Raw genomic sequence first — 23224 nt, 5'->3', positions numbered from 1 at the left:
AGCAAATTTGGGGTGTGGTATAGAACTCAGTAAAAGGACATTGCAGTACTTTTTTCATCTTAAAATTCTTAAGATGAAATCAAGAGGAAATTGCTCCTTATGCCAACTGCAACCAGCAAAGATGGCCATGACTCATAACCAGGGCTGCCATGAACCGTTGCATAGCTTGTGCACTGCCCAAAAGCGCTTCATTGGTGAATTGAATGGGAGTTGAAGTCTAGCTGGTGTTTTGCTTGTCAAGTTGTGCAGTTTAGTGCAGGGCTGCAGCTACCTAAAAGAGGAGACACCTCTCTGCTCCCTTGCAAGATCCTATAGTAGGGCATTAGGAGCATTTGGAAGCAGCCGTCTGCTTGGACCGCTGACCATGGCTGGTAGGTCCTCCCTGCTCCTTTCCCTGTCAGCCTCCCTGCAGCTCATACGCTCCCCCTGTGGGCCTGTAGTTGATGGAGGAGATGTGGTGGGGGCAGCTAAGGGAGGATGATCTTACACTGAGAAACTTCGGGGCTAGAGGGGCTGGGGGTTCTACAGAGGGAGACTCAGGCAGGCTGGTAAATAGACAGTGAAGGGGCTCCAGGCCAGCCAGTGAGCCAGAAGCCAAAGTGTCCACCCTGGACCATCCCAGCCAGGCAAGGAAAGAGAAAGGGATCTATCTCCAGCATATTTTCAAATTGTCATCCTCTCCCAGGTCCCCGCCCTCCACAGACCTTTAGACTCTGTGTTATCTGTGGTGCAAGGGCTGTGGGGCACCAACCTCTGCATGAGAAGCCAGAGGGCCAAGGAGGGACTCAGGTATCTCATGCTCACTTGGCAGTTAGAGAAAGCAGGTCTCTGAGAGTGAGGGCTTTGGACTCTGGACACGTGGCCCCTGGAACCAGGAGCCCATGCCTGGCCAGTACTGTCTACATTTGGGCTTTGCCTGGAGCAGGACCGAGAGTTTGCACCACCCCGTGCTCCAGTCCTTGTATGGTCGGGCAGCAGGGCTGCCCAGAGAGCACAGGAGATCTGCTGCCCAGCGGGAGATTGCTTGTTCTGTCTCCTGGCAGCTTCTTCTTCTGCTGGATCCAGCCATTCCTGAAGCCCTAGTCTAGCAGCACCCTTCCTTCAGGCAGGGAGCGGGCCCTTCTCCCATTTCGCAGGGGACGCGGCTGCATTGCAGCATCGTCTCGAAGCAAGGGGATGCCAGAGCTGGGCCTGGAACCACGGGGTCCCCCAGACTGAGAAATTGCTATTTCCCCCCACTTTCAGCCCCAGGAACAAGGGAGATCATTTTCATCCACTGCAGCAAATTGGGCCTTTGGACAGAAAACAGTCTTCTTCCCACCTAGCTGCAACCGGGCCAGGTGGGGGTTCCCATGGCAACCGGACTGGGGCCAGGCCGCCAGAAGGCTACTGTGACCTCCCAAGAAGAGAAGTTGCCGAGAGGGGTGGGAGGCCCCTGGACAGGTGGGCCCGGCCGCCACTGCCAGGCCTGCAGCTGACTCACCCTCCTGCTGCCCAGCTGTGAACCACTCTCCAGCCTCTTGGCACAGTGGCTTTTTATTCTCAGGGTCTGCACCCCTGGCCTTTCCTGTTGGGGACCCAGTTTGACGATCTAGTGTGCCTTTTAGGAAGCAGGACGAGAATCCATTAGGATCAGTCTTCCAGCCCATTCAAAGTGATAGGTTTCAGGGAAGGTTGGCTTAGCAGTGTCACATAAGGCTTGGGAGGAAGGCCGCTTCCTGGCTTCCCCCCAGCCGGGAGTGATGGAGAAACTGGGTCACTCCCACATTGCTGGCGGGAATGTAAAATGGTACAGACACTCAGGAAAGTAGTTTGGCAGTTCCTTTGAAACGTGATGATGGACTTAACCATATTCCCAGCAATTGTTCTCTTGGGAACCCTAGAGAAAGGGAAATGCACTTTCACATAGAAACTTGTACACACATATCCACAGCAGTTTTGTGCGTAATAACTAAAAACTGGAGGGGCGTCAGGGTGGCTCTATGCATTTGTCTTCGGCTCAGGTCATGATCTGGGGGTCCTGGAATTGAGTCGGGGCTCCATGCTCAGCGGGGAGTCTGCTTCTCCCTCTCCTTTTGCCCCTCCCCCACTCATGCTCATGTACTCGCTCTATCAAATAAATAAATAAAATCTTTTAAAAAAATAACTAAAAACTGGAAACTGCCAAGAAGCCCTTTAGTGGGTGAATGGCCAAGCAAACGGGTCCGCCCGACCCAAAGAATAGTACTCAGCAGTAAAAAGGATCAGGCTATTGATTCACTCAGCAACTTGGAGGACTCTGGAGGAAATTACGCTAAGTGGAAAAAGCCAATCTCAAATGAATGGAATTTCTTTAAAAAAAAAAAAAATCTTCTGCTAGTTTTCTGGTCTTCGTGACTATTTCACTTTGATGTTGAGGTTGTAAATGCTAGAAGCCGGGCCGGCGTGCGTGGACCCTGCGTCTCTATCCGGTCCCATCTTGATGGTGAGTGGTTAGGTAAAAAATTTCCTTTTCTCTAGGCAGAAGTGGTGTCCGGTCGTCGTCACCTGTTGTTCACCTCCAGATGTGCCAGGTGTGACTGATGGGGACCCTTTCTCCTGTCTTACCCTTTGAGGGAGAAGCGCATTAGACGGGTCTGGCATGTGCCCACCCAGGCTGCGGCTGAGGACCCCAGAGACCGTACACAGTGGAGGGCTCGCTGCTGGCGCTTGTCCAAGGTGACTGGCTGGAACCAGCATCTTTGTTGAGAGGGGCCCCCTGGCTGGGCTCCTGGCCACCAGCTGCTGCCAAGGGCACAGTACCTGCCAGGCATTCCCGAGGCTCTTTCTGAAGCTGGCTTCGCAGGGGAAGGGGCAGCGTGGTCCCCTCAGCGGTGGGTGGCACGGGGGCTTGTCGATTGTGCCCGGCAGGGCTGTGAGTGGTCTCTAAAGCGGTCTCAGCTGAGAGGACACTGGCAACCCATCAGCTTTAGAGAAAAATTTACAGAGACTTTTGGAAGATTAGCGAAAAATGTAGTGACGCTTTATAGTTTCTCTGCTTTCTGAAGTCATATATGCTCATTATAAAAATCCCAGATAAACATACTATAGGCAGTGAAATTCAGTCCACTCTTGGTGTATGGGTTTCTTTTTCTTTTTAAATAATGGCTTTATTGAGAGATATTTATGTAATATATTCAATATCCTACAGTTCACCCACTTAGGATGCAAAAACCCACCAGTGGCTTTTGGTGCGTTTACAGTGGCCCATCCCTCACCATAGTAGGTCCGAGAACATTTCATCACCTCAAAAAAGAAGCCCCATCCTGCACAATGCGAATGTACTTAATGCTACTGAATTGTACCCTTAAGATGGTTAAAAAGCTAAATTATATGTTTTTTATAGTTTAACACAATAGAAAAGCAGAAACCCATACCTTTAATATCATCTCCCTATCTCCCCCCAAAGCCCCAGCGCTAAGCAACCACTAACCTACTTTTGTCTCTGTAAATATGGTCCACTCTTGATCCCAGCCCCAGAGGGCTGGGTCAGCTGTCCTTTTTGGAGTCCTCATGTGTGCCTGGCACAGGGTTGGGTGCAGTGCCGGTGACAGGGAACGTAAGAGTTGTTCCTGCTCCCGGTGGGCCCACAGTCTCACATCCTCAGATCACAAGGTGAGCACCCAGACGGCATTTCCCTGCTGGGAAGTGTGTGCCCTATTGAGCACTTCCTGTGTGCAGCTTTCCCAGGGGAGAGGTCAGAATACTCGGGAAAGGCTCTGGGGCGGAAGGTGGATCCTAAAGGCAGTGAAGGGCAAAGAGGGGGTCCTCGTCCATGGGGAAAGAGCACGAGCACACACCTGGAGGGTGGAATGTGGACTGCGTTGACGGGGACAAAGTGAGGAAAATGCCCCCCCTCCAAGGGACAAATTTTCTATTGAGGAGCCATAATAATGCCAAGCCAAAGCCACATGCCTACCTCACGCCATGAGTGGCTTTCTTGTTTATTTTTTTTTAAGATTTTATTTACTTATTTATTCGTCAGAGAGAGAGAAAGCACAAGCAGGGGGAGCAGCAGAGGGAGAGGGAGAAGCAGGCTCCCCGCCGAGCAGGGAGCCTGATGTGGGGCTCGATCCCACGCCCCTGGGATCATGACCTGAGCTGAAGGCAGACACTTAACCGACTGAGCCACCCAGGTGCCCCGTGGCTTTACTTGTTTAAAGTTAGGGTTTGGTAATCCTGTATCCTCGCGGGCTGAGCGTGCTGTGCAGTGTTCTAGCAGCTCCGGTGGATGAGTATTGCTTATGAGTGGGTACGTGAGTTTCCTAGGGCCGCTGTGACAAAGTAGCACAGGCTGGGGGGCCAAAAACAACACACATCGATCCTCTGGCCCTTGTGGAGGCCAGAAATCTGAAATTGAGGTGTGGGCGGGGTTGGTTCTTTCTGCAGATCAGGGAGAATCCGTTCCACGCCTCTCTCCTAGCTGCCGGGGACAACCTCGCTCCAGTCTGCCTGCGTCTTTACGTGGCCTCACCTCTCTGTTTGTGTCCCACGTCTTTACGTGTTTTTATAAGGACACCGTTCACAGGATGTAGGGTTCACCCCAATCCAGTCTGACTGCACGTTCACTCGATGATCTCTGCAAAGACCCTGTTTCCAAATGAGGTCACATCATCATTGTATATATAGTGTGGAGGGATGTGGCAGGCGCCGGGGGGCTGGGGCAGAAGAGGTCAAGTTCTAAAGAAACAAACAAGAGCTTTCATCATTGCTCATGACTTTACAGATGCACAAGTTTAACAGTAAAAAGGTGACTGGGCCACTGTGTGTAGACCCTGGGCCCTGGGCCCCAAAAAGGAATGAGCTCTGGTGCCTGCACCCCATTTGCTGACCAGCAAGGGGACGGTTGGTAAACTGAGTCTAAAGGAGGTATGCATAAAGTGCCTGGGGGCACAGAAGGGAGAGTGGCTGACTTTATCTTAAAGGTTTCATGTGTGTTCTGCAAAGGTCAGAAAGGTCCCCATGGCAAGCGAAAGCGGCTTTTTTTTTTAAAGATTTTTTATTTATTTATTTGACAGAGACAGACTGAGAGAGGGAACACAAGCAGGGGGGAGCTGGAAAGGGAGAAGCAGGGTCCCTGCTCCAGGGAGCCTGATGTGGGGCTTGATCCCAGGACACTGGGATCATGACCTGAGCTGAAGGCAGATGCTAAACAACTGAGCCACCCCGGCGCCCCAAAAGCAGCTAACTATTGAGCACGCCCTCCCAGTGTGCTAGGCTTGGCCTCCTGCATGCATCACCACTAACCCTGCCTTGAGGGATCCCACTTTATAGGTGGAGCTCTCTCTACCTCTTGAGGCTACAGGATGTCTTTTTGGCCCCAGGCTCCCTTGGCCCAGTCACTTCTTGAAAGAGTCAGCAAGGCACCAAATGCCAACACTAGGTGGCGCTGTGGGCCGCCCCACCGCTATTCATTCACAGAGGGTGCTAATTCCTTGAACTGATATTTCTGACTTTTCCAAAGTACCACTGGTCCTATGATCGACTTAGTATTTTTCTTTAAACTCCCTTTTAAAGTGTTTATATCTACCCTAATGGGAAACCATTATATCTTTGCCATAAATAGATGAGTGTGAACTTCTTTTTAAAAATCATGTTAACTGTTGAGCACAGTGTAGTTATGTTGAAAGAAGGCAAATATAAAAATAAAGCGATTGGAACAAAACATGTTGGTTCGTGTATGCCCATCTCGCAGATCACCGATGCAGTGAAATACTGTCCTGGGCTCTGAAAACAGAACAGCCTGCTGTCCACTAGATACAGGCATGTTTAGGGTGGGAAAGTCTCCTTCCTTCTGCAGGTGGAGGAACTGAGCTCATGGTTGGAGCCAGGCCTGGGACCCAGGTCCTGCCTTCCCTTCCACCACACAGATGCGAGAAGAACCTTAGGAAATTGGAACTGAAGTGTGACACCCTCAGTTTCTCGGTGCCTCTGATGCCTAAGAAAGTTCACTGTGCGTGTCCCCAGCCCAGGGAGCCTCACTGTTGGGCATATGGAACTCTGGGATGACAGGAGTCATGAGGGTGGGTGGCAACCAAGATGGGCAGTGGACCTCAACCAAACCGCTTAGCTTCTCTGGGCCCCTTGCCCTGAGGGTCCAAAGCAGGGTGTGGTGTGGTGCCATGTTCCCCTTTCAGGCACAGTCCAGCACCCTACCCCTCCAAGGAGCCATATCCACCATGGGATGAGATCTTGGGCAAATGCGTTGATCCCTCTTTGTTGTCAGAGCTGGAAAATATCGGGGTCATCCGATATTGGGGTTACCCATGCAGCCAAATCAAGTAAGGTTCTAATAGGCCCAAGGGGTCTTGGGTGAAGAGCCAGTGGCCCTGGGCCGGGATCCCCACATCTCCTGGAGGCCAAGACAGATCGGGCAACTTGCCTCCTGCTGGTCCCTCACAGCTCCTCCTCAGGCCGAGATGACCCCGATCCATCAAATGTTTAATTCTGCTTTTACAATCTAGAGTCTTCTGTGTCATTTTGCCCCAAATGATGACTGTACATTAAAGATAACACTAGCTGCTATAATAATCCTCTGAGATCTCAGTGGATTAACACCACAGAAGTTCAGTTCCCACTTCCCTACAGTCTGATTGGCAGCCCATGTGTAGGGGGCTGTGAGATGCCAAGACCCACCATGAAGATGGCAGACACGGCCCCCACCTGCAGAGAGCCTCCTTCTGTCTTGCAGGGATACTCATCCAAGGCTTTTTTCATCTCTCCCCAGTATTGTACCTGGAAGGCTCAGTTCTTGTGTTTGAGGACATCTTCAGACTGATTGCATTCTACTGTGTCAGTAGGTGAGTATGCCTGGCCCCATGGAAGGGCATCGAGGTGCAACAGATGTTCCTGCACCCTTGGGTGGGGGCAAGGGCAGGGGCCCCCAGAGGGAAAGGTGCAGCCCAGAGGATGCAGAGAGAGGGGACGGTCCCTGGCTTTGCCCTGGTAACCATGAGGAGAGGTGTGGGTTCTGAGGCTGTCTTGGTCTGGCCACGCAGGGCCCTCCCTCATCACCACCTGCCCCCCGGCTCACTGCCCCTCACCCCAGCTTCCAGGACAGCCCGGGAGCCCCAGCTGACCTGACCCACCCTGTTGCAGGCAGATGGCACTTCCTGTGGGGACAACAGGAAGGGCTGATACCCCTCAGCGGGACAGAGCCTGTGATTCTTCGGTCGCTGCTGGGTGGGGTGGGTGACTGGTCGCCACCCTCAGAGCCGCTCTGTTTACTCAGAACTGGCTTCAGGTCAACAGGCATGTAAAAATACATCTTGGTGCCATAATGGCTTACGTTGCAGGGCCTTGACGAGGGCTGGACGGGGTGTCTCAGGGTTCGGGGCTCCAGGCCCACGTCTTCGTGCTCCAGAGAGACCCATCTTGCTGCTGCTCAGTGAAAACCGTGCTCATCCCAGAACAGCCCTCCCGCCTAGTGGGACTCTCCTGGGCTCCGACGGGCTGGAAGGGTGATGCTGGGAACAGCAGCTGCTAGCCGCTGACACCTGTCGAGGGCTCGCAGGTACCCAGCACTGTGCTATCCATTACCTTCATAAATCTTGCAAAAGTTCCAGTTTCACAGATGAGGAAGCTGAGACTAAGAGAAGGAACTTGCTCAGGTCACGCAGCTGGCCAGTGGTGGGGTAGAGATTCGAAGTACGTAAAGCTCCGAGGTCCGTGAGCTTTGCTACGACCGCCCCACTGTGTGCCTCCCACGATAATTCGGATGACCTAGCATGTTCCTCCAGGCACGCGAGGCAAAGCAGCCGAGGCCCCCGGGGCCGTGGTGTGCTGCGACCTGCCAAGTTCTCAGGCAGACAGGCCCGTTCCTGCTCTTAGAGGTTCCTATCTCAGGAGGGGTGCCCAGCATAGCGCTTGGCACACGCCAGGTGCTTTAAATGAATAAATGAATGATGACGGGGTGCCTGGGTGGCTCAGTCGCTAAGGTCCTCAGCCAGGACCTTTGGCTCAGGTCCTGGTCCCGGGGTCCTGGGATCGAGCCCCGCGTCGGGCTCCCTGCTCAGCGGGAACGTGCTTCTCCCTCTCCCACTCCCCCTGCTTGTGTTCCCTCTCTCGCTGTGTCTCTCTCTGTCAATTAAATAAATCTTTTTAAAAAAATGAATGATGACATAATTGCAGAGCCCACAACTCGAGCTCGCTACCTAATCTCTCTGAGGCTCAACTTCCTCTTCTGTGAAATGGGAATAATACCCGTTAGATGGGTGCTGGGGAAAGAGTGGATAAAGAAGCAGCACGCTGCCCGCCAGCCAGAAGGTGTCCTAGTTCCGTTTCCATGGGGGGTAGTGACTTTGTCTGTCCAGGGAGATCTGGAGCCATACTCACCAAGCTCACACCGTCACCTCCCAATCTTTCCACCTCTGGAGGCTGTTTCTCTACGTTCCAGAGAAGCAGGTACCTGTTTGCCCGCCCTCGACTGCTCAGGGAACCTACGAGGAGATCACAGGGCACAGAGCCCATATGTCTGGGTGTCAACATGCTATATTTGGTGTCGGTGCCAAGGCCATCTGTCAGGGGTGAGGTGCCGTGGGAGGAAGAACCCCAGGCTAGCAGCTGGAGACGGTTACCTGGCTGTCACCTGGCCTCTCCTGCCTGTGGTTACCTCACCTCTCAAAGGGATGGTAACGTGGAAGGAACAACACAGCTCCAGAGTGCTCACTGGAGGCGTGCCCTCCCCCCCAACCCCCTACCCCCCACCCCCGGCTCAGGAAGATACAGGTCCTGCTTTAGGGTGCTCACCCTATTGCTCCAGGCTGGATGGTAGTCCGGTGTGAGGACTAGAGGGGCTTCCCAGACCGGACAGGGTCCCATAGTCGCCCAGGGAGCTGGTTAAAAATACAGACTCCTGCCCGCCACCCCCACCCCAGCCCCGCCGAGACTCTGATTCAGCAGCTCGGGAGTGGTGCACAGTAATAGCCCCTTAGCCAGAACTCTCTTAGGGGCAAGGGTTGAGAGGACTTGCCCCCAAAGAGAGAGCAGCGGGGAGGAAGGGAGAGCAGGGTGGGGCAGGGAGAGAAGCCCAGCAAGGGTGCGATTGCAGGAGGCAGCCCAGCCTCAGGAGGGTCCCTGGGGGCTTTCAGGAGCATAAGAGAGACCTCGGGGTCATTAAAGCCAACGGGGCTGGGCTTTTGTACTCCCAAGCTGGCCAGCCAGCCAGCTCCCACGGCAGAGGCATTTGAGGCTCTCCCTAGGGCCAGTGGGACAGGCAGTGAGGCTCCAGCATGCCAGAACAAGCCACTGAGGCCCTCAGGAGCCAGCCCCGCTGAGGCTGGGTTGTGGGTGGGCAGAGCTGGTAAGACGCACCCACGGTCCGGGTGGCGCAGCAGCGGTGACTGCGAAAATCAGCTCCCACTGACCCGACGTCTGTGCTGAGTCAGGCTTGGTCTGCGCTCTGCCCGCGGAGTCCTTTCTAGCTCCTACCACGGCCCTGCGGGGCAGGTGTTCTCATCTGGAGACCCACTTCAGGGGCTGATGCCCCCTGCCCCCAGGTTATGTTAGGGGTCGGACACGAAGATCCTTGCAAGGGGCTTGCCAGAGGGCCTGGCGTGAAGTAAGCACTCCAATAGCCATCACGTGTGTTCTTACCGGCAAGGAAACTGAGGCTGGGGTGTCTCCAGCTCGGGTCGCACAGCTAAGTTCTCAGTCGATTTGAACGCAAGCTTGTCTGGACTCCAGAGCCCCGGCTGCTTCTTCCCAGCCCCCTCTACGGGCCTGGGGCCAAGAGGATGCGCGTGCTGTTCCCACTCAGCCCTCCCCTTCCATATGGGAGGGTCTGGGTCTTCTTGTGGAAGAGGTGACATCGGAAGCCAGGCAAGGAAGGGCAGGAAGAGAATTCTAGGTAGAGGAAAGAGCACTTAGGGGCGGGAAGCTTGGGCATGGCAGCAAGGGGAGAACCAGACACGTGGGTGGGGATGAGAGAGGAGGCCTTGAATGCCATGCCCAGGAGCTGTGGGGACATCCTTCCTCAGCTGCCATTAGCCACACTGCAGCTCCCCATCCGTGTGCACTGTAGCAGAGCTGCATGGTTGCAGTAGGGGGTGGAATCAAGGCAAGGGGAGAGGGGAGACAAGCCCGGGGCCACAGCAGCTATGCTGGCACTATGAGGAGGCCCCTGCCTCAGCAGTGGTTGGAGGAACTGAGAGGGGTGGGGACAGCCACTGCAGAGAGGAGTGGGGGAACAGAGGAGCCAGGGAGATGCTGGGGCTGCTTTCCTCAGCAACAGAGGCATGAACACACTTGATCATTTCTGGAACACTTAGTACGCACCAGGCGCTCTACTAAGCCCCTCGGAAAGATTGTGAGGACACATCCTCAGCACACCCAGGGGTCAGGAGTTAGTAGCCTTGTGAGCTGGGGGCCATTAGCCTCTGGGTGGGGTCGCTGAGCCCTCAGGGGAAGAGAGAACGAGCATTAACTAGAGAGTATCATTGGTATGTGGTGTTTTTCAGTCCTGGGTAAAACCCATTAGGGAGTGGAGTATAACACAAAAGTATAGTTGGTTTGGTCTTTGTCCCCATTCCTGACACAAAGCTCCTAAAACCCCCTTGGGATTTCCTGAGTGATTGGCGGGGGAGGGGGGGGGTTGTTAGTCATAATGAGCCCCTGTCAGTGCTACCTGAGTTTGTGTTAGAATGGACACAGGCAAGGCCCATAGGCCCCCTCGGGAGGGGCTGGTCACAGGGAGACCCGGTGTTTAGAGGGATGGAACTTTCAGCCCCACCCACCGACCTCCCACTGAGTGAACACATCGAGGTGGGGGGGGGGGGCATGGCGCACCCAGAGAGGCATGCAAGCTGCCTTGCCTACGCACCTCTTCACGCTGCTCCTGAGTCATGTCCTTTATAATAAACTGGTAGATGTAAGAAAAGTGTTTCCCTGAGTTTTGTGCACCGTTCTGGCAAACAGTTAAATGTGAGGAAGGGGCCGTGGGAACCTCCAACTTAGAGCCGGTCCATGGGGGAAGTAGGGGTGGGCTGGGACTTGCAGCAGGCATCTGAAGCGGGGACGGAGTCCCGAGCCTGTGAGGTCTGCACTCACTCTAGGTTAGGTAGCGCCAGAACTGAATGAACTTGTGGGACACCCTGTTGGTGTGTGGAGAATCGGAGAATTGATGGTTAGTGTTAGAAAACACCCTGGAGGGAGTCATAACGTGAGTCTAGTGGATCATGATGGTGCTCCTTTTTTTTTAAAGATTTTATTTATTTGAGAGAGGAGGGTAGCGAGAGCAAGCTTACACAGGGGGGAAGGGGCAGAGGGAGAGAATACCCAAGCAGACGCCACACTGAGCACAGAGCCCAACACGGGGCTCGATCTCATGACCCATGAGATCAGGCCCCGAGCCGAAACCAAGAGTGGGACCCTTAACTGATTGAGCCACTCAGGCACAGCATGACTGCTTTCCTTTTAAATGAAAATTTTAACTAAACTGGTAAATATCAGAATGTGTCTCATGTAACTTGGAATAAGTCTTGTTTTGCTAAACTGCTTTAGTTATGTGTTTGAGTGTGTGTGAGAGAGTGTGTATGTGCACACTGCCTCATGATGCCAAATGTGTTTCTTACTGGCAGTCATGGTCAAAAAAGTTCGAAAAACACCGGCTGGAACAGAGGCCTCTAGGGAATACACACATGCACACACACCTGGAGAGGTGCTTAATTTTTGTTATCGATAGCCCTTGCTTTCAGGGCTGTGATTCCCATCCCAGGCTGTGTCCATCAGGATCCCCCTGAGAGCTGGTGAAAAATATGGATTCCTGGCCCACCCCAGACCCAACCCTGGGAACCTACATGCATAGTTCTGGGGACCTGCATTTTTAGCAGCTCCCCCATGGGATTCTGATCTGGAATTAATTAAGTAATGCGAAGGTATTGATGCCTACCCATAGGGTTGTTGCGATATAGTAATAGCTGATTACTGTATATCAGGGTGCTTGGGTGGCGCAGTCGGTTGAGCGTCCAACTCTTGACTGCAGCTCAGGTCATGATCTCAGGGTCCTGGGATCGAGCCCCGTGTTGGGGCTCCCTGCTCAGCAGTCTGCTTCTCCCTCTGCCCCTCCCCACCTCTAAATTAAATAAAGCTTTTTAAAAAGTAGTAATAATCTCATGTGACATAAGGCCCTCAAACACCCAGCCCAGTACCTGGGCACATACTAGTTGCCCAACAAACACCCCCTCCTGTGGGTTCTTTCCCTTGGATCGGAAGAGGCAGCCCCTGGGTGAAGTGGTGAATTGGATGATGCGGCAGGGAGCAGGGACAGATGAAATCCTCGAACATAACTGGGTCACGGAGAAGGAGGAAGTCCCTGGTGCAGCCTCAAAGGCTCTATAGAATCTAAGTAGATGTCGTCAGAGGGGATGAGCTCCGAGGTGGGAATGAGCAAGGCACACGCATTATAGGCAAATGAGCGTGCCGTCTGGGGAGGCAGCCCGGAGGCCCCTGAGGGCAAGGGAAGGGTGGGGGGTGGGGCAGAAGGGAGGAGCTGGTGGGAGAGAGCAGGGGCCAGGCCCAGGAAGGCCCTGGATACAGCGCCCCGGGCTGGAGCTGTTCCCAGCCATCCCCCTGCAGTGGCGTCTTGACCAGCACACAGAGGAGGTGGTGGAGGGGGTGTGGGTGATTGTCCTGGTGGCTGGGGGTGGGCACCAGAGGAGCTGAGTGACCCTACTGCCCATGGCAACATACACAGAGACCCAGGAGCCACCGGGAACCCAGCTGGCAGGCCAGACAGCCAACCAGGTAAACTGAGGCAACACGGGACTAAATCATACCATCCTGCAAAATTAGAGATTGAGGTAGCGGTGGCCTGAGGTGGGAGTGAGTGCTGAGGGCGCAGTCTGGGTCTGGACCTAGCCAGCCCAGAGGGGCCGACTGGTAGCCTTCCCTGGGGAAGTCTGACGGTGCGCTCCCTGCCCGGCTCAGTGTGGAGCAGCAATGTGGAGCAGGCAGGAAGGGCCCTCTACCCAGGATGGCACCTTTAGAAGAAGCTACCTAGGGTAGCTACCTAGGCTTCCCAAGGGCCAGGAAAACCAGGGACCAGGGAGAAGAGTCTCCCATCTCTGTGGGTCCCTCAGTGCTGGCCCAGGACTAGATCTGACTGGTTGCTCCCTCAGCCACAGGGCTCAGCCCCTTGGCCCCAGGGAAGTTTCCAGTCTGCCTGGAGACCCCAGCAGCCAGCAGGGTTGCAGGGGGCCAGGGAATGGACACACGGGTCCCTCTCCCCGACATGACCTCCGACCTTTCCTGTCTCCACAGAGATTTGCTGCCCTTCACGCTAAGGCTGCCCCAGGCCATCCTTGAGGCCAGCAGCTTCACAGACCTCGAGACCATCTCCAACCTGGGCCTGGGTAAGTCCCCTCTGAGGTTCAGGGGAGGGGGCAGGGCTTTAGAACGTGGGGCCTCAGGACTGCTGACCAGCAGAGGCAGCTGAGTCTCAGCTCCTGCGGGACCACCCGTCTCCCTCCCCAGGCTGCCGAGCCCCCTGGAGCCTGAAGATTCTCCCAGTTTTCAAAGGGGCACCTTTTACAGCCACCAGAAGGTCTGACGCACAGCCTCACGGGGTCTGAAGGAGCCAGGGGCCGGTCAGGGCCAGCACAGGCTGACCTACTGCTGGGACGAGGCTCTGGGAAAGGCTGAGCCTTTGTCCGCTGACCAGAGCCGGGCACCCGCACGACCCCAGCCCTGGCTCCAGTCCCACCCTCGTCAGAAGGAAAAGCAACAGGAACATGACTGTGAACTGGGTGTGGAATGAGGGACGGGTTAGTAACTCACGCAGCCCGGGTGACCTCTCCCCTGAGGTCTAAAGTGGCATAATGACACTTCTGGTGCTTCATACTTGCTTGGCATTGTCTCTGTGTCATTCTCATGTCTCCATTTTCAATATACAAAATCACGTCTGAGCACAGCTGAGAAGCATGTCCAGGGTGGGCCAGATATGCGCCGAGGGCTTTCTGACACCAATCAGGGCCTCCCCGCTGCCCCTCAGCTACACCTCATGACCCTCTCCGTTGTTTTGCGGTGGTCAGGGGTCAATTTGAGGCCAAGTCAGCCGGGAACGTGAGAGGCATAGGCTTGGCTTGGGGAGGGGTGTGGGGAGGTTTACTTCTGACAGGGGGGATCTGTTTGCCTCAGCCCTTGACCCCGCCATGGGGTTCAGGCAGTGTTGTGTGCTGGTCTCAGCCCATCAGTGCCCGATGTTGTGGTTGGACCGCCCCTCGTGGTTCTTATGACGTTTGCAAGATGCCCTACGTTTGCAGCAACCATCAGGAGACTTTTTGAAAAAATAAAGGTTTATTGCTCACACGACCTGGGAACCACACAGCACCCCTGGGGCCTCACGGTAAGGTTGTGGGGAGAAAGCGCACGTGTAGTTCTGGAATGTGGGTGAGGTCCAGAGCCGTTGGCCAAGACAGAATTCTTGAGACGCCTTTGGTGCAAAAAAGTGGTTTTAATAAAGCACGGGGAGAGGACCCTTGGGCAGAAAGGGCTGCCGCACTGGGTTTATGAGGAGGGACTAATCATATACTTGGGAGATGGGGGAGGTCAGGACACAGGGAGGCGTCCCAAAGGATTTTCATATGCTAAGGTAGACTCTCAGGATCCTGGGGGCCTGGCTATTGTCAAGCTAAGCTAACGTGGTTTTTTCCTTCTAGTAAGGCACTAACATTAGACAGTTGGGAGTTTCCAGGAGGCATGTCACGCTCTGCCTATCTCAGGCAGTGGGCTACAGGTCATAAAGAAATTTAATTTTGTTTCCTTTCCCTTCTGCCTCAGTTTCCCACATCACTCATGGAAGGGAGGGGGAGGTTAGGGCTCCAGGAAATTGAGTCTGTGGGTCTTTGGAAGTTAGGCTACTGGTAGGAATGCATTTTCCTTGTAAATCACTAAGGCACTGGTAAACTGAGGGAGACTCCTGTCCTGCAGGACTGTGATCTCGACCCGTGAACCATTTGTTTCTCGCTTCCCTCAGTTTTAGGGCAGCTGGGAGGGCCTGAGGAATGTCTCACGTGTCCCACCTGGGAGTGCAGGGGTGGGGAGGGGGTGGCAGGGTGTCAGCTTGTGCTTTGTCCTCAGCTGCCTTCTGCTCCCTCATCGTGCGGGCCTGGGGCGTTCTGCTTTTAGTGGGGCTGACGGTGGGGACCCAGGGTTTCGCAGGCTCACTCTCAGTTGGTGAACTGAAAACAAGGGAGGGGAATTTAATACGCTGGAAGAGAGGAAAAACAGCAACAAGTGGCCCAAATGGTCAGTTAACCTAAACCAACCAAGATCTCTAAAGCAGAGGAGCTTTCGTGGTGGAGGGCATCCTGGCTGTTAATCCAGTCTTGGGACTAGCAACATGTTTATTCAAGATAATGAAGGATGCCTCTTCCATCAAAGCTTAAATCACTTGCATTACAAAAAGAAAAAAAAAAAAAACTGGGAGGGATTATACTACAGGCAGGTGTCCCTGGACTGACCTTCACCTATAGCAGTGATAGGAAATACGCAAAGGCAAAGAAAATATGCCCAGGGCCCCCAGACACACTAGGCATTGTGCCCTGCGCATCTCTCATTGTTCCAGACAAGGCGTTCTCCTGACAAAGAACTGAAACTCACTCGAACTGGCATAGATAAAAGGGGACTTCGTGAAGGGACACTGGGGAATCTCCAAGAAACAGAGCAAAAGGTCAGCCGGTTTTGTGGGTAGCAAGGGCCGCCCCCCGCCGCTAACTGCCGCCCCGCTCCCCTCCGCCCCCACCCTCCCGGCAGTTTACTTTTTCTGGCATTCTACTCACTTTTTACAAAGCAAGCAGAACGTAATAAATATCCAAATCATTGCAAAGCCTGGGTGCTCAGGCAGGGATGATGTTGCTGAAACAGAGATATTTCTTTGCAGGGTCAGCACCACGTGCTAACCCAGAGGGGTTGCTCCTGGCTCATGAGCGGACCTCAGAAGGTCCAGGTTTGGCCTTGGGGAGGCCGGTGTTCCCAGGGGGCACTCTATAGAGGTATCATCTTGGGGCCACAAAGCTAACACAGGGAGCAATCCAGCATGAAATTACATGCAGTTAGTTGATTAGTGCAAGAGGAACGTAGAGAAAGCGATAGTACGTAAGGGTTAGATTTGCAGAGGGTCTCAGACACATTGGAGGTATATATACGCTTAATATGTTTGGACAAAGCACCTGTTCTATAGCTCTAGCCAGTTTGCATGGAATTTGCTTTTTCCTTTACATTCTACAATGAGAATTTTCCTAGTTATTCAACACCCACCGACAACCCAAGTGTGAATGACAACTCAAGGGTCCAACCGCCTGTCCTTGGGATGCCACAAAAATACGTGTTCACTAAACTCATTGGACTTTCAAGCTGTTTCCATGGCATCTGGAATACTTGGCTGCATTTACTCATCCCCTCTGTCCTTCCGCTAACCCAGGGCTCCCCAAGCGTGAAACCTTCATCGCCTTGGCCCTCCGAGCCCACAGCCCAGTACTTGGCCCGGCCCTGGCCCTCTGAGGATTGTAGGAGTGGACACCCGGCAAGAGGCATCCCCCGCCGAGTTGCAGGACGCTGCCAGGACAGTGACACGTCCGCGTTGGTCCGGGGGCAGCACAGAGGCAGGGAAGATACGGCTGCTCCGGGCATCTCCGGCAGCTGAGCCGAGGCTTGGCGTGGTGCCCATGGGCCCGGGCGCCCCCCGCTTTGCCAACCACTAGCGTTGCATGACTGGGTTCCGCTTCTCCCCTGGCCTTGGCATTCTGCAGGCTGCAGAGAAAGTTACCTGCTTCCTTTTTTTTTTTTAGCATAAAAGCCTGCACTGCCACTGTGGTTCCCTGACAGGTCCCCAGACCCTAGGATGCAGCTCCTCGGTCCCAGCTTTCCCCCACCCCTCAGAGTGGCATTGGCTTTGAGGCTGCCTGCCAGAGCATAACCATCAGGCTTATCTTAGGGGCCAGGGAGCAGTTCCTAGTCACCCAGGCCCCGGGCCCATTGCTCTGAACCCCATTGTTTGTGCTGGTCCTGCCAGAAGCCACGTGCAAGTGGTGGAAAACATGTTCTTTTTCTTTTCTGTGCACGATGGACCCACCTCGCTATGCCGAGGCAGGCTGTGGGGCTGGCTGGAGCTCCTCGGCCCTCTTTTCGCCCTCTTCCTCCCATTTTCTTGTCTCTTCTGGCCTGTAGCCATCCTCCCCTGGTTCAGGTCGTCCCCACGTTACCATCAAAATGACCCTTGCCTTAGTGCCCCTGCTCAGAACCCCACCTGCCTGTCCACTCTGGTGAAGCTCGTGCACTCTTGTGAGCCAAGGGGCTGAGCTCCTGCTCTGTGCCCGAATGCCTTAGGTTCTGCAAATACTTAGATGAATGAAGCATTGTTGTGCCTTATGGAAGCCTGGGAGGGGTGGGAGGGAGTCAGACAAAACCCAAGAATTCCAGTCCCAGGGCTAGTCACTTGGGTCAGGGTGTGCCCCAGAGCTGGGGGAACACAGAGGAGTATATGGGAGGTCTGAATGTGTCAGGAAGGCTCCACCAAACGGTAACATTTGACCTGGGTTGTGAAGGATAGTAAGAGTTTGCCAGGTAGAGAGGGTCGGAAAAGGAGTCTAAGCAGAGGGAACAGCATTAGCCAAGACCTTAAGGTGGGACAGCCCCATGACATGTTCAGGAAGGAACGAGCAGGGTAACTACTCAGTAGGTGAAGCTGGAAAAGATGTGCAGGACCAGAGCCCGCAGGCCTCAAATGCCAGGCTAAACGGTTGGCAGTGATTTGATTCTGAACAAAGAGCAACCAAGGGTCTACTCTGTGCTCAGCATCACAAGGAGGAGACTGGATGGGGGTTTTGGCAGGCTAAGGCCAGGGTCTAAGTGAGCAATGAGAATGTCCAGGCATAGGTGGGCAGTTCCTCTCATCATCTGCCCCATGACTTCATCTTTACCCTAAGGAAGGTCTTAGGAGAACTTGGAAGTAAGCATCAGGGGCCTCGGCTCACACGTGGGTCTGCTGCCAGTCCACCTTTGAGTCAGACTGGCTTCTCCTTGCTAGGAATACTTCCAAGGAGACAACTTGGTACTGGTCCTGTGTAGACAGGGCACATGGTGCTTCAGGTGCTTACCCCTTGGGCCCAGAACATCTGTGTGCTTGGTGTGCAGCACCTGGGAGAGTGGATCAGTCATGGAGAGGTCAGTAGCTGCCCCAGAGAGCAAAGTGCAGGGCCCGGACAATCTGAAAAACAGTCTGCTCTGGACGTGACAGAGCCCAGAGGGCCCCCCTCCCACGCCGGGCTCTGCACGGCCACAAGCAGTGGCTGGGAGGCATGCAGAGCTTTGTGAATTGGGAACAGTTCATGTGAAAGTTTGTCACCCTTGTTACCATGGAGACAACTGGCCAGCTGCCCCAGGCTGCCCCACACAGGGTCTCTGCCCAGGACAGGGCTGAACACGGCCCCACTCTCCCTCCCTGGAGGGACACGGGCTCCAGGGTGGGGGAGGGGATGTACACACTCACTTTCAGTCAGTGTCCCAGGAGCCCCATTGTCCTGGATTATACCCCGCTCCCTGTGACTGGAGTTGCCGCCCCCTGGCCAGCAAGGTGGAAAAGGCCCCCATCTCTGGGAGTGCCTGTCTCAGGGCAGGCGCATAGTGGCTGCTGCCGGCCATCTTGTGATGTTCCCTTTCTTTCAATGTCTAGAGCCTATGCTGTTCTTACCACATCCCCAGTTCTGGGGCGCACAGCACGCTGTCACTCCGGCCCTGGGAGAGCAACTCAGATGGGAAGTGTTGCAAGTTCCTATGAAGGAAGACACAGAACCTGGGGGCCGAGCACATGAGTTCAAATCCCGGTTCCCTGCACTCGCCAACCTGTGACCTTGGGCAGGTTGTTTAAATCTGTCTGGGGCGCTAATCTTCATGCCCTCTGGGGACAATACTAGGATTTACACCAAAGGCCTGCGGTCAGGAGTCGATGAGATGACCCACGTAAAGCAAGTGGCCCACACAGCCAGAATCCAATGCGTGTTCGTTCCTGACGTTATTTTTGGCAGTTTTCTTAGTGACGCATCCCTCCCAGAAGGAAGGAGCTCGGGATGAGAGGCTGGAGGCCTGGCCCCATGGTTAACAAGGGACTCTGCACTCAGTCTCTAAAATTAACAAGCTGAAGAGACTGGTGTCCTTGCTGCTCTCCAGGAGGAACTGCTGGAGTGAGCCCAGGGTGGCCTATACACCATCTGAAATGATTCGCAAGGGGCACCTGAGGGGCTCAGTTGGTTAAGCGTCCGCCTTTGGCTCAGATCATGTCTCAGCGTCCTAGGATCGAGTCCTGCATCGGGCTCCTTGCTCAGCAGGGAGCCTGCTTCTCCCTCTCCCTCTGCCTACAACTCTGCCTACTTGTGATCTCTCTCTCTGTGTCAAATAAATAAATACAATCTTTAAAAAAGAAAAAGAAAAAAATGATTCACAAAACTTTGCACCCTTTTTGGAGGCTCCCGAGCTTCCATCAGCTCCTCAGTAGTACTTGGTACCCAGAGGTCAGGAGCTCAAGAATTCCTGAGCTAGCCAACCACCTGTGCCCTTTCAGTTGGGACGTTGCATGCCCCTTACCCAGAGCAAGCCTGGCGCTGACCAACCTTGTCTGGAGAGGGACAGGCCTGCGTCGGTGGCCGAAGCCGTGGGCTGTCTGTGAGGGATGGGTCAGGAGAAAGGTCTGTGCTAGAACCGAGAGCCAGCAGTGCGGGGTCCTCCCACCCCCCACTTACTGACCCACCCCCCTTTACCACACACACACACACACATACACACACACACACACACACACACACACACACACACGGGAGGCATGGGACATTTGCCTTTTTTAACATAGAGATTGACAGCCCAAGGCACTTTGCAGTGGAGCCGGTGTTCCCCATTTGGATGGTCAGGTCTGAGCTCACCGGCCACGATGCATACTTTGTTCCTTCCACACACAGCCACCGGGGTGGCCAAAACACGTCCAAACCACCTTTCGCTGTGGGGATCCCCATTCTAGAGATGACCAGAGACGGAGGCCTGGAAAGGTCAAGTCACCTGCCCCAGGGCACCCAGCTGGTCGGCTGCAGAACCCCTTGCCTTCTGTCCCCCCAACACGTGACTGCCACCCCCCCAAGCCATCAGTGCCCTCCTGGTGGGCTCTCACGTGCCAAGGGGCAGAGCTAGAGCTGACCCTGTCACCATGGGTCCCAGCCCCACCCCCGCAGAGCCCCAGATGGGGCTTCCCCTCTCGAGGCAGGAAGTGGTGGGAGAGGTTTAAAGCAGCCTGAGAGGGGAAATAACCCTCAAGCAGTGAAGCAAAGGCTGGTCACAGCCCTGCCCCTACCCCTGCGCATAATCACCAGCACCACCCCCACTCCCCCGCCCTGCCAGGCGGGCAGCAGGGGACCTGGCTTGGGGACTGATCAGCCTTTCCCTCTCTTGTCTCTACAGGCTTCTGGGACTCCTCGCTGAACCCCTGGCGAGGCGGTGGGAGCCCCACAGAGCCCCCAAGAAACCCAGCCCCGGGAGCACCCCCAGCCTCCAGCCTCAGGTCCAGCGCCCATTATGAAAACTGCTCGTGTGAAATTGAGCTGTCCATAGGAAATGACCGCCTGTGGTTTGTGAATCCGATCTTCATCGAGGACTGTGGCGGGAGTGCCCTGCCTGCCGACCCGCCACCCCCTGGAAGCTGCCCCTCGCGCCCGCTGCCTCCCACCTCCTTTGCTACCTCACCCACCTGCAAGTGGGCCCCTTGCCGCCCAGCACCCCCTCCCCCGGCACCCCCGCTCCAACCCTCCGGCCCGCTCCGGCCTCCTCCACCCCCCACTCCTGTTCTGGCCTGTCCTTTGCCCAGTTCCCCCCCACCTCCAGAGGCCCTTCCTCCCATACCCCCGGCGTCCGCCCCCCACCTAGCACCCCATGCCCCAGGCCCCCCCGACCATCCAAGCCAGGCACCCATGGCAGCCTGTGAGAGGCTTTCACAGCCCCCCACAGGCCTGGGCCCCCTCAGGGAGGAAGAGATGAAGCCAGGGGCATCTCCTGGCCCCTTGCCACAGACCCCTGCCCCTCCCGTCCCAGGGAAGAAGAACCTCCCTGCTGCTCCTCCCAGACGCCGCATCCCTGAGAAGGTCTCCCTGGAGGACCAGAGCACAGGGAAGGTGGACTGGGGGATGCCTGCAGAGGGGGACCAGCTAGGTCTTTCCAGGGCATCCCCACTCAGCCTGCCTCCCCAGGGGACCTCAGACAGTCCTGGGGACAGGCCTCAGAGGACCACAGAGCAAGGTCAGGAAGCAGCGTCCAAAGCCAGTGAGCCCGGCAGCCTGCCAGAACCGCTGAGGAAGACCCGACAACCCCCAATCCCACCCCCCCGGAGGAAACGGATCTCCCGGCAGCTGGCCTCAGGCCTTCTGAGCCCCTTGGAGAGCACCGAGTCATCCACGAAGGAGGGAGACCCGGAGAAACCCACGCCCGGTCCACCCAGAGAAGGCCAGAGCCCTGCCTCCCAAGCCAGGCCCCAGAGCCCGCACGCCCCGTCTGGCACCCGGCCCCAGAGCACGGCAGAGTTCAAGGGCTCCCTGGCCTCCCTCTCAGACAGCTTGGGAGTGCCTGCCTCGGCCACAGACCAGGACTCCTACTCAACCAGCAGCACGGAAGAGGAGCTGGAGCAGCTGAGCAGCTCCGGGGGGAAGAAGAAGCCCTCGGTGATCCTGGGCAAGGCGCGCCACCGTCTGAGCTTCGTGAGCTTCACCAATGTCTTCCACGCGCTCCTCTCCAACAACCGCAAGCTGTCCAAGAGGGTGGTGGAGCTGGCGCAGGACAAGGCCTCGTACTTCGGCAACCTGGTGCAGGACTACAAGGTGTACAGCTTGGAGATGATGGTGCGCCAGACCTCCAGCACAGAGATGCTGCAGGAGATCCGCACCATGATGACCCAGCTCAAGAGCTACCTGCTGCAGAGCACCGAGCTCAAGGCCCTGGTGGACCCCGCCCTGCACGCCGAGGACGAGCTGGGTCAGTCTGGGGCCTGGGGGGGCGGGGGGGTGCTGGGAGTGAGCAGGAGGGAGGGGTGATTTCCAGACAGCCCCCCCCTTTCCCACGAACTGAACCCCTCTGCCGTGCGGCCGCTTACTTCTGAGTTCACCCCTGTGCCAGTTAGATGGTGGGGGAACCTCAACCCCAGGCGATGCCTGCCAGACCTCCCCGCCCCCGTCCTGCCCAGGATGCTACTGATTCCATTAGGGAGACACTTCGCAAGGAGCAATTAGAGGCAAAAGAAGTACCAACCGCTGTTGGTTGCGGAGGGCCGGAGCGGTCTCTTCAGCTCCTGGGGCTCTCAGAGATGCAGGCCCCCTGGAGGGCACGGGCCGCAGCCCCCTCCCTTTGGAGATGAGGAAACAGGCCCTGTCAGGGGGAAGGACTTGGCCAAGGTCATGGAGCCAGAGGCACTGGGGACGCTAACCGTGAGTCCCTGCCTTTGGGTCGCTGCACCTCTCACTGCAGAGGCTCTGAGGGTCGTGGGGTCAGGCTACGGGCCTGGAAGGACGGGCAGGAGTGGGCTGAGGCAGATGAGGGCAGCCACATGTCCTCCTGTTGCAGAGGCTGGAGAAGCCAAGGGGATGAGCACCCGGGACAGGGAGGGCCGGCACCAAACCCGGACGTGGGCCAAGCCCAGGCCTGCGTGGCAGGGGAGCGTTATCTGGATCTCCACTGAGACTCAACCACGGGAGCATGGGCCCCTCCCTCACCTCCCCCCCCCCCCCCCGGGATAGGGCAGCTCAGGTGTCCCTATAGAGACAGGACTTGTGCCCTGCCCTGGGGATGGGATAGAGCCAAAAAGACTTCCCAAGAACATTTCCCTAGTGTCAACCAGAGTATCACCATGGTGTCAGGTAGACGTGGGTTCACGTTCTTGTTCGTTCATGCCCACCTAGCTGAGGCCCCCACCATCAGAGCCTGAGTTAGTCCGTCTGTAGAGTGGGGATAATGGCATGTGGGTTGCAGAGTGGCCGTGTGATCGAAGCCGACTAAATCCTGTTCCACTGGCTGATCGGGATGCCTCTTGGATAAGATGACATTTGAACAACGAAGGAAGAGGTCATGTATATAGCTGTGGAGTGACTTCTCCAGGCAACAGGAATAGCAGGTGCAAAGGCCCTGAGGCAGGAACAGAGCAGCAAGGAGGCCAGGGTGGCTGGAGCAGTGTGAACACAGGGGAGCAGGC

The 23224-nt window shown here is 55.7% G+C and overlaps 1 protein-coding gene across 1 annotated transcript in view; it reads left to right on the top strand.

Annotated features, from left to right (window-relative positions):
* The window catches only part of RIN3 (Ras and Rab interactor 3), a 119835-nt gene that overhangs the window by 69326 nt on the left and 27285 nt on the right, over window positions 1-23224 (top strand). The window contains exons 4-6 of the mRNA XM_027571533.2: window positions 6746-6818; window positions 13276-13367; window positions 20455-22014. Of these exons, the coding sequence (XP_027427334.1) occupies window positions 6746-6818; window positions 13276-13367; window positions 20455-22014 (1725 nt within the window). The remainder of the gene's footprint in view (window positions 1-6745; window positions 6819-13275; window positions 13368-20454; window positions 22015-23224) is intronic.

Source organism: Zalophus californianus, chromosome 6 (genome assembly GCF_009762305.2).
Source record: "Zalophus californianus isolate mZalCal1 chromosome 6, mZalCal1.pri.v2, whole genome shotgun sequence".
Lineage (NCBI taxonomy): Eukaryota > Metazoa > Chordata > Mammalia > Carnivora > Otariidae > Zalophus > Zalophus californianus.
Note: the sequence above shows the minus strand (reverse complement) of the source record. Positions and strands in the feature narration are given on the sequence as shown.